The 16,049-nt window shown below is 50.6% G+C and overlaps 2 protein-coding genes across 9 annotated transcripts in view; one reads left to right on the top strand and one right to left on the bottom strand.

Moving 5' to 3' along the window:
• SPRING1 (SREBF pathway regulator in golgi 1) overlaps positions 1-609 on the bottom strand; it is a 129,427-nt gene extending 128,818 nt beyond the window's left edge. For 5 of the 7 annotated variants that reach the window (XR_015766932.1, XR_003611316.2, XR_015766931.1 and 2 more), the window contains exon 1: positions 398-609. Coding sequence is in view for 4 of the 7 variants with exons in the window: in XM_028116544.2 (XP_027972345.1) it covers positions 398-511 (114 nt within the window). In the remaining 3 variants the exon portion in view is untranslated. Of the gene's footprint in view, positions 1-333 lie in introns of all 7 variants that reach the window. The other 2 variants (XM_028116547.2, XM_028116545.2) reach the window with 2 other exon arrangements.
• Positions 610-828: 219 nt separating this feature from the next.
• RNFT2 (ring finger protein, transmembrane 2) overlaps positions 829-16,049 on the top strand; it is a 68,725-nt gene continuing 53,504 nt past the window's right edge. The window contains exons 1-7 of one of the 2 annotated variants that reach the window (XM_088019287.1): positions 829-914; positions 2,539-2,712; positions 3,228-3,286; positions 8,211-8,404; positions 8,786-8,862; positions 12,050-12,150; positions 15,484-15,637. In XM_088019287.1, coding sequence (XP_087875413.1) covers positions 2,689-2,712; positions 3,228-3,286; positions 8,211-8,404; positions 8,786-8,862; positions 12,050-12,150; positions 15,484-15,637 — 609 coding nt within the window. In that variant the 5' untranslated portion in view covers positions 829-914; positions 2,539-2,688. Of the gene's footprint in view, positions 915-2,538; positions 2,713-3,227; positions 3,287-8,124; positions 8,405-8,785; positions 8,863-12,049; positions 12,151-15,483; positions 15,638-16,049 lie in introns of those variants that run through there. The other variant, XM_028116636.2, reaches the window with a different exon arrangement.

Genomic DNA, 16,049 nt, shown 5'->3' with positions numbered 1-16,049 from the left:
CCCCCAGGACTGCGGGGAGGAAGAAGCAAGAAACACACGCCCCCTTTCAGCCCTGGACCCGGCAGGAAGAAGGCACACAGACAGCAGTAAGGGTAATAACCACAGTCAGGGGCCCACAGACCTGGGTTCCAGTTCCACCTGTGCCCCTGGCCTAGCAGCGCCTTCCCGCCCCGGCGCCAACGAAACGAGCAGGTCCCTTCGCCCGTCCTCGGTCCGGCGCACCGGACCCTCGGACACACTGGCAGCGCAGCTGCACGGGTGGCTCCCCCCACCCCAGGGGGAAGCCAGGCGGCCGGGAGAGCTAAGGCGGGAGGGCGGCGGGCAACCACTGACCTGCTTGAAGGTGCTGCTGAGGAAGTAGACGAGCGACAGCCCGAAGACCAGAGCGAGCACCCACCTCTTCCGGAGGAGCCGGCGCCACACCATGGCCGCTAGGTTCACCATGCCGGGGCGGACGCGGGGCGCGGCGGCCGGGGCGCGGAGCAGGGAAGGCCCGGGGCCCGGGCGGCATGGCCCCTACGCGGCCGGCAGCCCCATTCCTCGCGTCGGCCGCCGGCCCCACGGCCTCGGGCCCAGCCAGCTCCCGGCAGCCACCCTGCGCCGCCCCACGTGACCCCGCTCCACGCCCCGCCTCCGCTCCGCTCGCGTCGCCCACCGGCCTCGCTCGGCTCCTCCCCATTGGTCCCTGAGAAGCGGCGGCCTCCTATTGGCTGAATCTCGAAAAGGGGCGGGCAATCGCGTGCGCACAGCAGGAGTAGCAGCGCCGGGGTCTTAGCGCCGGGCCAATGCGGCCTAAGAGAGAACCCCACGAGAGGCCGGAAGCACTCGGAAGTCACGTGCTCCCCCGGCCTCGAGAGTGATTGGCTTGGAAGGACGTGAATGATGCTGCTGTGATTGCTGAATTGTCTGGGCAGGTAAAAAGAGAATGCGTTTTTTTCCTCCGGGGACAGTCCATGTCGTTTCCTGTCCTTGCAGAACTAGGGCGTTTTGTGCTGAACGTTGGTTGCAGGAAGGAGATATGCTCGAGGCTTTGTTCCTCAAGTGCACCTGCGGGCTTCCAGTGCGTGGAACGCAGGAGATGCTCTCGCGTGCATTTCGGTGCATTCCTGTAACGGCCTGGGGGCGCAACTTAAAACAAAGCATGCACTGAAAAATCTCAGGGTAATTCTTCAGAGGGATGTAGTACAATGAATGGAGCAGAGGGTTAAGAGGCGTTTCATTCAGTCATTCAGATGCGTTCCACGTGCAAAATTTTATTCCAGAATTCAATATTGGAATAATTATGTACGGCCTGCTTCCAAGAGTGCATCTGAAGCCCCCTGAAAATGAGCATCTGAAAGTAGAATCTTGGGCATGTGATTTAGGAGGCTGTGTCAAATTCGGGATTTGTATTTTGGGGATGCTGTATTTTATTTTCCCCAAGGATTTGCAAGTGATGGGGAATCACTGGGAGGGGCCATTAAGGTGACATTGCATGTTCTTGAAAAATATTTACATAACGAGCTTTTCTTCATATGTGAAGATAGTGCTACTGACCTGTTTCTTAGCTGATTTTCCAAAAGAGAAGAGAGGGTTAGCCAGTGAACTGTCTCTAATCAGTGGTCCTAGTAACACCAATGCTGTCCTTTGAAGAAGGTGGTCATTCAACAACTGATTATGATGTCCTCGACTAAAAGATACCATCTTTGGTCCTGATACAAAAAAAAAAATAAAAAAAGGCTAAACCTATTCATGGAAAGTCTATGGCTTTTATTTTTCTAGGGTGAAAAGTCAGGGAGGGAGAAAGGGATATACAAAAAGGTAACTGAAATCCATAATAAATATTGAATAAACATTTGAGTATTTATTTGTTGAATGCAAGTCTGTGCTAGGCAGTTCTGGATGCTGAGGTACAGGGGTGAGCCAGACATAGGATCCCTGCTTTTGTGGCATTTGCATTCTAATGGGGGACAGATCATAAATAAGCAAACATATAAGTGAATAAGTTCTATTAAAGAAGATAAAACAGGGCAACATATGGTGAGTCAGGAGGATGAGAGGAGAAGGCTTCTGGGAGGAGGTGACCTTTGACCTGAGGGAGCTAGACAGAAGGAAAAGCATTGAAGGAACAGAGAACGGCAAGTACAAAGGCCCTGAGGCAGGGACAGGCCAGCCTGTTTGAGAAACAAAGGCCAGTGTGGCTGGTGGGGAGGGGTTAAAGGAAGAGTAGAGGGAAATGAGATTGGAAACAGGTGAAGCTGCATCAGGAAGAACCTGTAGGCCATGAACAGAGTTTGGATTCTATTCTGGTTGCAATGGAAAGCCATTAGAGGGCCTCACACATATTTTCTGTATTCCCCAATCAGGACTCAGTTTGACAACAGGATAAAATTTGTTAATATAACATCCTTAGGAGTCCTAAAGAGGGATCAGTGAGAGGCTAACCAGAGATAGGGAGCAGACAGAACCATATGCTTAGAGCTACCCGTGATGCCCTAAGACATTCTCAGGTTCAAGCCATCCCACAGACTGTTCCCTTAAATGTTCTGTTCCCTCCAGGGTTTGGAGTCTGGTAAGCTCTGGTGACCTGTGCATCCTTCTGGAGGAGGTGGAGGGAGAGGCCTGCTTTCTCTGGACTCTAGCGGTCACAACCCCATCAGAGCCCTGAAGGCCCACCTCAGGCGTCATCGACATGGAGTTCTGAAGTCCATGTGGCTCCTCACAGTGAACCAGGTGATGTGTCTCCATGAGAATTCACATCCTTATTATCACCGTATTTAATGTGAGGGGTGGAAGGTAGCTTTGGGTTTCAGTCACACCACACCACCAACCCCCCAATTTAACAGATGGGGAATCTGAGGCCACAGAGAGGTTGCTGATTTGTCCAAGGGTGCTCCTAACAGCACATTAGGAGCAGCATCAGTTCCGAAGCTATGTCTCGTTCTCCCATCCTCCAGCACCTCCTTGCTCCACATTTCAGTGCTGCCTCTCACATAAGGACTTCTTCCTCCGCTTCTGGGTCTCAACATCCTCATCTGCAAAATGGGGTGATAACACTTTCCTCCCAGGGATTGAATGTTGAATTAAGACTTGGATGACCTAACGGATGCAAGCAGGGTCTGCAGAATGTCAGAGAACTCTAGGGATGTGAGGTAGGAGTAATAATACCTGTTTACAGTTGCTTTGGCAATCCGACCTGCAATGGGAATGTTGAGAAACTCTAGCTCATGCCATGTGTTAACTTTCAGGTCTTAAGGAAAATGCAGAGACGCCACAGCAGTAACACGGATAACGGTCCACCTGAAAGGTAGGTAGGACTTCTGGTTTCGTTCCGTCTGGAGGCTCTGGGCTTCAGATGGTCTGGGGCAATCCAAATCTCGATTGAATAATACCTGCCTTTCGGGGTTACTTGTGAGATAAGCAAAGGAGATCTAGTTGGAAACTGCTTTGCCCAGTGATGGCATATACTTCTCAATACAGCAGCTTGCTCTTGCTTTTAGGGTAATCCCCAAAGCCCGTGGGACAGGCGATCCACTTGACTCATTGCATCAATGATCGTTCCCACAGATTTTAACTTACAGAGGTGAGTGAGTGAGGATATAGAGAGGCTAACGGCCCTGGGAAAAGATTCTGGTTCCTTACATTTCCCAAGAGAGTGGGGCATGCCTTCCCAGAAAGGGCCACAGGGGGAAGCACCAGTGTCAGTTGGGAGGCAGAAAGAAGCAAGGAGTAAGCACAGGCCACAGCTTTTATTAGCAGGTGCCAAATAGACAAATAGAAAAAAAATCTCAGGGGCGCCTGGGTGGCTCAGTCCGTTAAGCGACTGCCTTTGGCTCAGGTCATGATCCTGGGGTCTGGGTATCGAGCCCCACATCCAGCTCCCTGCTCAGCGGAGAGCCTGTTTCTCCCTCTCCATCTGCCTGCCATTCTGCCTACTTGTGCTCTCTCTTTCTCTCTCTGTCAAATAAATAAATAAAATCTTTAAAAAAAAAAAAAGAAAAAATCTCAGAAAACACTCATGAGCTAGCATTATTGTCTAGTGAAGTCCAAGAGAGTCCACACCATGGAGATGTGTTCTCACGTTGTGACACTCTCCACCTGTGCTGCACATACATCCCAGGAGCAGGCAGCTGAGCTCTGCCTTCACATCCCATGCCGGGTCCCCTGTGAGCCCAAGGTTGACGACAAGGTCACAGTGTGTCTACCAGTCCCATTAAGACTGAGTTTTGCATCAGCCCTGCCTGTTCTACAAGGAAGAGCACTGGCCTTAAGTCAGATGACCCTTAGCCAAAATCCCAGCTTAGCCATTTCCCACCTGTGGTGCCTTTGGTGAGCGACTCCACCCCTGGATCTCAGTTTCTCGCCCCCCCCACCCCGCAATAAAAGCCAGATAATAAAACTCAGGGTTGTTGATGAATGAGCGAATGAGCGTGAAAATGCACAAACAGCATCTGGCATATAATAAGCATGCCTCTTGGAGCTTCTCTAGCCTCTGAAGACGGAATCGCTGTCTGCCCTTGAGTGAACTGTGAGGTCTTTGGGGGCAGAGACCGCAGCGGGAAAATAATGGCCACCGTGTATGGTGTGCTTACCCTGCGCCACCCTCACATTAGCCTGATGAGGTCGGGACTATTTTTACCACTATTTTCACAGTTGAGGAAAATGAGCTCAGAGAAGGAAAGTAAGTTACTTGAAGTCACACAGCCAGGAAGCAGCAGGCTGAGATTCAGGCCCCAGCCCATCACTCCTGCCCCCCTATAGTCCATGCTTTGTGGCACCGCGTTATGATTACATCCTATCTGGGTGGATCCACTTCTCCTCCTGGGCTGCCTCACATTCTAGCCCTGAAATGGTTAAGTCGGAAACACAGTCTCAGTCCTCCAAGGAATATTCTTTCCCATTTAGGCTGAAATCTCAGCTGGATACTGAGGAGGGGCCCGGGGAAGGGAGGCAAGCTATAAAAAGCCCCTTGGTGGGTTGAGTCTTCCCCTGGTTGTTCTAGAGGCCCCCTGAGCCCAGTAAACTCCATGCTGGTGAGCTCAGGGGGCCAGGAGGGCTTTCTAGGGCCCAATGGTGGAGAGAGGCTGGCCCCTCTGTGGGTCAGCGTGGGCACCTGCCAGAACTCCTGCTTTCTGAGCTCAGTTTCTTGAAGTGCAGAAAAAGCTCACGGCCCCCTGAGGGTCATAGCCATGGTGTCTGCTGTTGTTGTTGTTGTTATTAATATTATTTTTATTGTTATCCCAAGCCCAAGGGAGTAAGACCATACATCTCCTGGGTTTGGGGAGCCAGCAGGGATAGGCCATGGGGTGGGAGAGTGGGTAGCCATCTCCAAGTTCCCTCCCTTGCACCAGGTTTGTGATCATTTCCTCCCAGGTCAAGTTTATGGAGCTAGAGAAGCCAACCCTGAGATTTCTCCAGGCCAGCATGTCCCCTGCTGGGTTTTACAAGTGTCCTCTAAGATGGTAATAGGTTTTCCACAGAATAAAGGAATCCCATGGTCAAATAAGGTTGGGAAACACTTAAGTTTCAACAAAATTAGTTTTTTCTTCAGTTGCAGGCCTTCTCAGAGCTTTTAGTATGCTCTTTCATTCATTCTTTCAAACAGTATTTATTGACCATGCTGTGTGTGCCTGGTGCATTGTGCTGGGCAGGAGAGAGACAGTAGGAATAAACAGTCATGATCTTTGACCTCTTGGAGCAGGGCCCAGCCTGAAGTGCTGTTCTCGGTGCTGACTGAACATTAGAATCACCTGGAGGGCTCTCACGAACTGGAGATGTCAAGGCCCACCACCAAAGATTTTGATTCAGTTGGTTAACACTAGGTCTTAGGCACCTGTATTTTTCAGAAGCTCCCCTGAGTGCTTATAATGTGCCGCCACAGTTGAGAGCCAGAGGTAGGCAGTGAAATGACACTTGGGATCACTCCCATGCAGTGGGTTAGGGTATAGTGAAAACAAGAAACAAGGACACTGTCATTGTCTGGGAGGTAGGAAGGACACCACCAAGGAAGAGAGATTTTACCTGCAATCTGATGGATGAGCATAGGTGACCCAGGTGGGATGGGCAGGAGGTGGGAAGACATCCCGGTGTCTCTGCAAAGGCCCTGCAGTAGGAAGCCCTTGGGCAGTGAGAACAAGGCACATGGTGACATTGGAGTTTGGAGCCAGAGCGTCCAGGGCATCTGACAGTTTTGTCTCTCTGAGCCTCAGTTTCTTTATCCGTAAAATGGGAATGATATTCATCCCTATGGATAGTGGTTATCTGAACCTGCAGGAGGGAGTTTAGAATGGGAAGCCCTTTTAGTGGGACAGTGAAATAGTCAAATATGTGTTTTTTTAAAATGCATCCTGGTCTCCCAAATGGACAGTAGATTATACAAAGTCTAGGATGATGTGCCTCGATGAAAGCTAGCACACGTTTACTGAGTACCTACTGCATGCCCCGGGTTGTGGGGTCCACAGAGGATGACTGGAACTCAGCTCTCACATTCAGTAAGGTCGTGACATACTTTAAGTACCACAGGGGTCTGGGAGGTGCCTTGGGGGCAAGCGAGGGGAGAGAGGCTCTTTGCTCCTCACCCTGACACCTGCACATCTAGCAAACCAGCTCTACTTGTCTCTGTTGGGCAGAATGAGTTTCCACATCATGCTCTCATTTGAAAAGAAGGCAAGCCCAAGAGAGACGACCTCCAGACCTCCTGGGCATGGTGCTCATGACAGAGTATCCCCGGTTCAGGGCTCTCCAGTCTTGAAGGGGTAACTCTGGGCTCTCTGCACCTCCAGCAATGGCTCTCAGAGAGCCACAGAATCCTTTGCCAGGTGCCAGTACAGGAAGCTGTGCTCGGAACTAGAGAAGGCAGTTGGCCCTGGAGGTCTCTCCAGAGGGATCCCATGTATTGAGCACCTGCTCTGTGCTGGGTACACCGAAAAGGCTGTTGTAAATTCGATCCCACAGGAATTCTATATATGAATGGTGTTTCTACCATCTTCAGGTGAGAAAAGTGAGTGCCGGATTGCCAAGGCCCCTAGGAAGCGTGGAGCTGGGGTTTGAACGTGGGCTCTTCTGTTGAGTCTTCTTGATATTACTTGATATTACCTCCAAATACCAGCTGTGACCAAGGGTGGGCCCTCTTGGAAACTAGGAGTCATTGAAAATTACAGGGCCAGGGGTCCCTGGGTTCCTGAGGTTATTCTAGAATCATAGAATCTGTGCTGGCTTTTCAGTAGTGAAGAAAACAGGCTCTGGAGTTAGTTGAATCTCTCCTGCCCTGTCCCTTCCTGGCTATGTGACTCGGGACGTGTTACTTTCTGTGTGCTCAGTTTCTTGATCTGTAAGATGGGGGTAATATTGGTACCTAACTCACAGGGTTGATAGGAGGGTATCATGATTTAATCAACAGGAAGCACTTAGAAAACTATCTGGCACACGGTAAATTTTCCATGAAGATTATGACCCTATTGCTGGTACTATCTGTCTCAGTTTGCCAGGGCTTCTGTGACAAGATACCGCACGCTGGGTGGCTTAAATGTTAGCGGTTTATTGGGTTACTATTCTGGAGGCTGGAAGTCCAAGATCAAGGTGTGGGCAGGGTCGGTTTCTTCTGAAACCTTTCTCCTTGGTTTGTGGATGGCCTCCTCCCTTCCCTGTGTCCTCACTGGCCTTCTGTGTGTGTCCATGTCCTAATCTCCTCTTATAAAGACACTAGTCATATTGGATTAGGACCCACCCTAGTGGCGTCATTTTAACTTAATCACCCACTGCAAAGACCCCGTCTTCAAGTGCAGTCACTTTTTGAGGTCCGGGGGTTAGGGCTTCAACAAAGGAATGGGGAGAGGGGGGAAAACAATTCGGCCTGCAACAATATTGGTACTGTTATTTGCCCCCCATCCTCCGTCTTTCTCTCCCAGCCCTGACTTGGTGGGGCTCTCTTTTCCCTCCTGGCCTAGAAATCGCAGCCAAGCGCTCAGCTCTGAGGCGAGCGTGGATGAAGGCGGTGTCTTTGAGAGTCTGAAGGCAGAGTCGGCCTCCCCACCTGCGCTCTTCTCTGGTCTCCCCGGCCTCCCAGCGGGCAGCCTGCCCGCCACCCCGTTCCCGTCCAGCCTGGTGCTGGGGGCATCGGCCGGAGGCGGGGACGTGTTCATCCAGATGCCTGCGTCCAGGGAGGAGGGCGGGGGCCGGGGCGAGGGGGGCGCCTACCACCACCGCCAGCCCCACCACCACTTCCACCACAGCGGCCACCGCGGGAGCTCACTGCTGCAGCACGTGGGTGGGGACCACCGCACCCACTCGGACGAGGGGGGTGACGAGCAGCCGGGGACACCCGCCCCTGCCCTGTCTGAGCTGAAGGCCGTGGTCTGCTGGCTCCAGAAAGGCCTGCCCTTCATCCTGATCCTCCTGGCCAAAGTGTGCTTCCAGCACAAGCTCGGTGAGTCTGGGGGTTCGCGGGTGTGGCAGCTTGGAGCTTCACCTGCCGGGTTGGGGCCCCTTCATCCCAAGGGCCAGGGCAGGGTTGTAGAGGCCTTCATGGTGCCCAGTGCTTAAGAGTATGGGATTCCGAGTCAGACCTGGGATGCGATCCTGCTCGGCCAGCTGTGTGACCTAGGACAAGTCACTCACCTTCTCTGAGCCTGTGTCGTCCTCTATCCAGTGGGGGTTGTCGTTTGTCCTGCAGAAACTTCCCCTGCTGCTCGGTTGGCGTAAAGGAATAGAGGGTAGTGACTTTTTAATGTTGCTCATGGTGCCTCGTAAGCTCGGGCCAGGCCCAAGGAGCCTGAGAGGACTGTGGCGGACCTCTTCTGTCCCACAGGCATTGCTGTGTGCATCGGGATGGCTAGCACCTTTGCCTATGCCAACTCCACGCTGCGAGAACAGGTCTCTCTGAAGGTGAGTCACCCGGCGAGTTGGTCTCCTAGGCGCCTGTCGTGCGTGACCACAAACTCAGTGGCTTAAAACAGTACAGATTTACTCCCTGATAGTTCTGTGGATCAGGAGTCTGAAGTGGATCTCTCCAGGTGAAGATCGGCTGTTAATGCGACTGTTCTTTCGGGAGGCTTCAGAGGAGATCCCCTTGCCTTGCCTTTCCCAGGTTCTAGAGGTCACCCACATTCTTTGGCTCGTGGCCCCTTTTCCACCTCCTCTGAGCCCTCAATGCCGCGCCTCAATGCCCACCTGTCTGTCTGTAGTCACATCTCCTTGGGAATGCTCCCCTCCGTGCCCTCTTCTGTTTTTAGGGACTCTTGCGATTACATCAGGCCCAGCTAGAAAATCCAGGCGTCTCCCCATCTCAAGGTTAGCTGAGTAGCCATCTAAATTCTGCTAACATAGGGGCGCCCGGGTGGCTCAGTCGGTTAAGCGTCTGCCTTCGGCTCAGGTCATGATCCCAGGGTCCTGGGATCGAGCCCCGCATCGGGCTCCCTGCTCCGCGGGGAGCCTGCTTCTCCCTCTGCCTCTCTCTCTCTCTCTCTGTCTCTCATGCATAAATAAATAAAATCTTTAAAAATAAACAAATAAATAAATTCCGCTAACACAGCCACAGGTGACAGGGATTAGGATGGGGACGTCTCTGGGAGGCCTGCCTCTCCTGGACAGAGATCCCCGGATGTGCCATCCTTCTCCCACACCCTCCCGACTGCAGCGTCTCCCCCACATGCCCACAGCACCCTTATCTGCCCGGCCACTCTCACGGTTGAGGCCAGCCCACTGGCGCTGCTGGTTCACCAGCTTCACCGTCGTCATCCTGAGTTCCCGTGTAACCTCCGTGCGGTGCTAACCACGCCACGCACAGAGCTGGGTCGATGGCACAGTTCATCTTGCAGATTTGTCCCACCCGCCCTGGAGGGAGGCAGAATCATTCTTAGCTCATTTTCCCAATAAGGAAACGGTGGCTCAGAGACACTGAGTGCCTTGTGTATGAGGTCACACAGTCCATGAAAGTGGTGGTGTCGGGCGGTGAAGCTCTGCACAGGTAAGTATTTGATTTCAACGGGGGGTGAACACAGCCCCTCCAGCCACCTGCACACAGGCCCTGGGATAGGTTACCTTGGTGATCTCAGTCCCCAGTGCTGCCCTGAAAAATGAACCATTCGTACCAACTTCATACACGCATAGAGGGGGTCAGATGAGACAGTGCTTAAGGAGGCGTTTAGCACAGGGCCTGGCGTATAGGAAGCATTTAATTGAGCTACTTTTAATAAGCCTATGCCTTCCACTGTGCATGTGATCGCCTAACAACCACCATCCTCTCTGGTCCTTCTCTCCATCGTTCTCTGGGGCTTTCTTAAAAGCATCTGGGCCTCTGTGAGGCACAGAAGGCGGCTCAGTCTCCATTTGACAGATGAGCACGTTGAGATTCAGAGCTGGGCATGGACCAGAGGTTCTTCTTGACCCTTGGTCTCATCTTCTTTATGCAAACTCCTTTCTGCTGTTATTAGAACAGCAGGTTGATCAACACCATAGTGGATACTTTTGGGGGCTCGCTCTCAAATGCAGAACATCTAAATATTGCCTTGGCTTAAATTTTAGGGGTCAGAAGATGCCTATATCCGTGGATAGGTGTTCTAGGTAGGGATCCTTGAATCCTATGAAGACACAGCTGATGTATTGTCTGTCCATACACATTTTCTGTGAAAGAGATTCTGCATGACCCTTAGTAAGTTTAGAAATATCAACTTACTGCTGGAGAACTCTCCCCTTTTGTCCTTCAGAGTTTGGCTTCTCAGGGCATTGCTATTTCTCCCTGTATTCCACCTCTGGTTTGGATTTACAGGGGGATTAAACTGGAATCCATTATTTATTGGAGTAAGAAGGGCTGCTGAGTAGATTATTCGCAGTGATAAGAGCAGTTGGTTGGTTGGAGGTGGTTTCTAGGGTCATTAACCTTGACCACTCCTGGAATAATGGGTGGATGGAGATGCATTTATTTTGTCTACTCTATGGAAATGTGCTCTGTAACCATGCACAGGGCACTGAGCTATGTCTAGAGACAGTGGAGTATTTACCAAAACCACAGGCAAGGTTACACTGAGAAGGTTATGACCTCATCTTATTCCAGCAATGCAGCTGCCCTGATCCAGGAAAAGATGAGCTTTTGGGAATCAGCAGCACAGGGGTCTGTGTGTGTCTCCCAGACTACATAGGCAGGAGCACACCCTGCCCCGCGCCTCCTCTAGAAATTCCTTGGGATGGCTCTCAGGCTGAGAAGCTGCTGGGAAACAGGAAACCAAGAAGGTTTTCCAGCTTGGCTTCCTGGGGACTAAGCAGAAATGAGGCTGGAGAAGGAAATAGGGATGGTTTGGGGAAAGACTTTGCTGGCCATGTGTGTGAGCTTGAATTGAACACTATAACCATGGCCCTGGGTTGAACGGTCAGGCCAGGATAGTGGCCCCGCGGTCCAGGCTAGAAAAAGGGAGAGCAGAATTTGTCAAGCTGTGGATTTGAATCGACTGCTGTGTTGGAAAATCTGGATCCTAGATCCTGCCATTTAGTGAGTCCGAAACATGAGCCGAAACCAGGCTGAGAGTTTACATTTATGAATTTTCCTTCATCCTTAGCAAAACTCCCATTTTCAAATGAGGGCACTGAGGCTTAACACACATGGCCTTGAGCAAGAGCTGCTTCCCTGCTCTGTGCGTCCAGTCCTTACAGGAAATGTGAACCAACATTGACTGCATGTACATCAGTTCTCACAACTCTGTAATGGAGTCACAGTATGTACCCATTTTACAGATGAGGAGAGGGAAACGCAGAGCGTTTCAGTAACTTGCTCAGCCCTGCGGCTACAGATCAAGGATTTGAACCCAGGCCGCCTGGCTCCAGAATCCTTGCTACCCGTAGAGCCTTCCTGCTTTTTCACATACCAGGTTCCACATTTCTGTCACCTTCTCTGGGGCCACCGCTTGGGTCCCAGTGGGGTGGGAAGATGCCGGTGCCCTTCCCGTCACCCTCAGCCCTGCTTCTTCCAAACCTCTGAGAAAGGGAGAGGTGGCCACTTGTCAGAGAACATTCTGGAATGTTTTGCAATGTGCACCTCTGGCATTGCAGCATCCCTACAAGTCTCTTGCTTTGTCTCTAGGAGAAGAGGTCGGTGCTGGTCATTTTGTGGATCTTGGCCTTTCTGGCGGGGAACACCCTATATGTGCTCTATACATTCAGTTCCCAACAGCTGTACAACAGGTGAGCAAGGGGGGAGGTCTGACCCCTGGTGGGAAAGCGGAGGGTACTTTGCTGGGCTTGGGACACACAGCTGCTTCACTTGAGAATGATGCAGTGGCTCTGTGTCATGTAAATTTTCGATTCCACCCTCTTGTATATATGCATGCTGGAGCAAGAGTTCTCTAATAGAAACACACCGCAAGCCACATGTGTGATTTACATTTGCCAGTAACCACATAGTGGGCAGGTGATTGAGGGTTGGCTGGTGAGGGCCTGGAGGACTAGGCTGAAACTCCAGCCAAGCTTCCAAATCATGGATGTCTCTTTTAAAAATGGACCTTGAGGAATGGGCAGTTTCTCCACTTTTTGGGACCACTCCATAAAAGCCCATTTGGGGAGTTAGTTCTAAGGCATCAAGACACATCACACACACTGGCCCAGAATATCAAGGTCCTGGTGGACGGAGGGTGGAGGAGGTAGCATTTCCCAGAAACTTGGATGAATTTCCAGCTCATGCCATTCTCTGGGCATGATCACATTCATAGGCTCAGACCTCTGTGCCCCCGTTGAACCAGGGCTGAGTCAAACTGGCAGCACAGAAAGAGAGAGAGAAGCTTAGGAGAAAAGCAACAGAGTTGAGCCCCCTTCCATAATAATGTCAGTGGTCTAGAGTGTGTTTGTAAGTGAACCCCGTAGCCACTATCTCCTATTACTCTCCCGGTGACCCAGCAGGGTATTGCTCCCCCCATTTCACGGGTGGGGCAACTGCGGCTTCATGAAGCTTTTCCTAATGAGTCTTAGTCCTGGTAGGCAGTCTTTGACAGTGAGATTGAATCTTCCTAGGATTTGAAATCTGATGACCAGCATCCTTCCACTTACCAGCTTTGTGCCCTTTGGCAAATAATGGAAACTCCTTACGCCAGTTTCCTCGTTGTGAAACCAGGACCAGGTTATTCTTGCCTTATCCACCTGACAGGCTAATTATTTGGAAGGCCAGATGTTATAATACATGAAAAGTACTGGGTAAACTGAAACACTGATATGTCATAATCCTATTATGATTGATACTATTCTTTCATGATGAATTACCGTAGGTGTTGGTGGTGGTGCCTCAAGAGGGGTGAAACTGACGATAAAATACATCAGTCCATTAAAGTTCATAGTGAACGTTAGAAATAAGTGGACTTGGGCGCCTGGGTAGTGCTGTTCGTTAAGCGTCCGACTCTTGGTTTCTGCTCAGATCATGACCTCAGGGTCCTGGAATCAAGCCCCATGTCGGGCTCTGCGCTGGGCATGGAGTCTGCTTAAGATTCTCTTCTCTGTCTGCCCTTCCCCCCGCCCCATGCATGCATGCTCATGCTTGTGCTCTCTCTAAAATAAATAAATAAAATCTTAAAAAAAAAGAGAGAAGAAGGAAGTGGACTTAGCAATCAATCTGCAAAAACACTTTGGCCCTGCACCTCCTCCAAAAACAAAAAAAGGAAAAAATAAAAAACAACCCTAAGACGGTGAACTACCACCCAGACAGGTGAATCTAACACCAGCTGGTGTCTTTGAGATAAAAGTGGAAGTCAGATCTTCATTGTATTGCCATCACAGAAGCGTAATAGAGAAGCAGAGCCAAGCAGCCCGGGGTCCCAGGGTAGGATGGGAGCCGAAGCAGAGGGTGCTCAGAGCTGCCGGCCTCTCCCTGAGTTATAATGTGGATGGCCACTCCAACCTGGAGGCGAGGCATCCTCCAGAGACAAGACTAGCATGTGAAAGGACACGGAAGGTATCAGGAGAGGTTGCCAAAATAGATTGTCTTTATTGATTTTGCCCTACTCTTAACTCTTTGAGGATCTTTATTATAAATAGAAATAAATTTTTTAAAATAAAAGTAAAAAAATAGACCAGTTCATTCCTTGGATGCTATCAGAAGAGAGCCCGGTTTGTGCTACTTCCTGCCAGCCCAGCAGAATATGTGAGAAGCATTCAGGAAGCATCCACGCTGGGCTGTGTGCACTGTTCCTTGCTTTATGGGGGACAGAAAGGACTTGGTATGACCTTTGCTCAGAGCCTTGAATCAGCAGGAGGAAAAGCGAGTGGACCAGCACAGTTTGGATGCTGGTTCCTATCCTGGCTCTCATTCCAACCAAGAGCCATGGCCAGGTGACTATACCCCCTGGTGCTCTAGTTTCTCCAGCTCAGATGGGAAGAATCATAGCACCTGCTTCATAGAGTCTTTGGGAAAATGAAATGAGTTAAGACATGTAAAATCTGTAGGATAGGCCAGCAATGATGTAAACAGCCAAGATATCCTAGCTATTATGTTATTATGACTAACATCATTACTCTCAGAGATGGTAGAGAGCAGTGCTACTCAAAGTGTGGTCCATGGACCAATGCCAGTTGAAGAATGGCTTGTTGTCTGTGTTTAACAAGGTAAGTGCAAAAATTGAATGTGAGGTCAACTTACCTGGTCACAGATGGGTGGAATGGGTTTACATACTCCGAATAGCACTGCTATGGGATAAAGACGGAAAGCACTAAGTACAGCCAGGATGCCCAGGTCAGAATCCACCTCTGCCCCTTAGTATTTGTAGGACCTTAGGCATGTACTTTATCTTTCTGTGCCTCTGTTTCCTCATCTGCAAAATGGGGCCGTAATAGTGCCTGCCTCGTAGGGTTGCTGTTACTATCCCTGCTGCATGGCAGGGTCTGTAGTACGTCTGTTATCTCAGTCGAATCCCACCAATAACACTATGAAGGAGGGAATGACTCCCATTTTGCAGAGGAAAACCCTGAGGCTTACGAGATAACACTATTTGCCCAGGGTCCAATAAATGGAGAAAACTGGATTCAAATTCAGGTCTTTCTGATATTAATGCCCATATGCTTATCATGCCATGTGACCTTGGGCCACTTACTTCACCTCTCCAAGCTTCAGTGCTTCAGTTATAAAGTGGGAATAAGCAATGCTCACTGTGCAGGACAATGAGATACAGTAAACAGAGGTGTCTGCACATCAGTTTCCCTCCTCCCTATATAGTGTTGGCCAGCCTACTTGCCTCCCTCCCTTTTGCTGCCTCTATGGAAGCCTATTGTGGACTCATAAAACTGGAAGACACCTTAACTAATGAGGCTCCTGGCCAATCTCCTTGCATAGCCCTCAGGGGAACTGAGGCTCAGAGAGGTTAAGACACCCACCTGAAGTCACACAGCAAGTTAGTAGCAGATTCAGAAAGAGGACACAGATGTCTGATCCCCAGTTCAGGGCTCTGTCTACAGGTAATACCTTACAAGGCTCCCAGAAGGACCAGGGATCCTAAGTGAGCGTCTGGACTCTCTGAACCATCTCCCCTTCTCCCCCAGCCTCATATTCCTGAAGCCCAACCTGGAGACGCTGGACTTTTTCGACCTGCTGTGGATTGTGGGCATCGCTGATTTTGTGCTGAAGTATGTCACCATTGCCCTCAAGTGCCTTGTCTTGGCCCTGCCCAAGATCATCCTGGCTGTCAAGTCCAAGGTAGGCACTGGCTGTGGCCACAGGTAGCCCCAGTCACGCCGATCATGCAGGGTATTCAGGGCACCTTAAGAGTAGGTGTGGGCAGAGCTGATGCCACCATATGTCACCCACCTCTTACAGTTCCCCGAGTCTGAGCATGTTCTTTGTTATCACCACCATCCTCTACTCCGCAAGGGCACTTCTGAGTTTCATTGTTCGCGACTGCCCTTCATGCAATTTTCATCTAAATGTCACCTGAGAAAGAAGAAAAGCACGTTGCCATGCCCTGAGTCCTGCTTCTCCCAGGGAAGGGTGGCTTTCATAGGTTTCAACTCTTTGTGACTTTAGGAGCATTGTTTTTTAAAGGGAAGGGTACTGGGGCTCAGAAGAAACAAACTCCATGATCGATTAGGGATGTCTGCCGTGGACACAG

Source organism: Eumetopias jubatus, unplaced genomic scaffold, assembly GCF_037043125.1.
Source record: "Eumetopias jubatus isolate StellerSeaLion01/CBP00866 unplaced genomic scaffold, mEumJub1_p1.0 scaffold_16, whole genome shotgun sequence".
NCBI lineage: Eukaryota > Metazoa > Chordata > Mammalia > Carnivora > Otariidae > Eumetopias > Eumetopias jubatus.
Note: the sequence above shows the minus strand (reverse complement) of the source record. Positions and strands in the feature narration are given on the sequence as shown.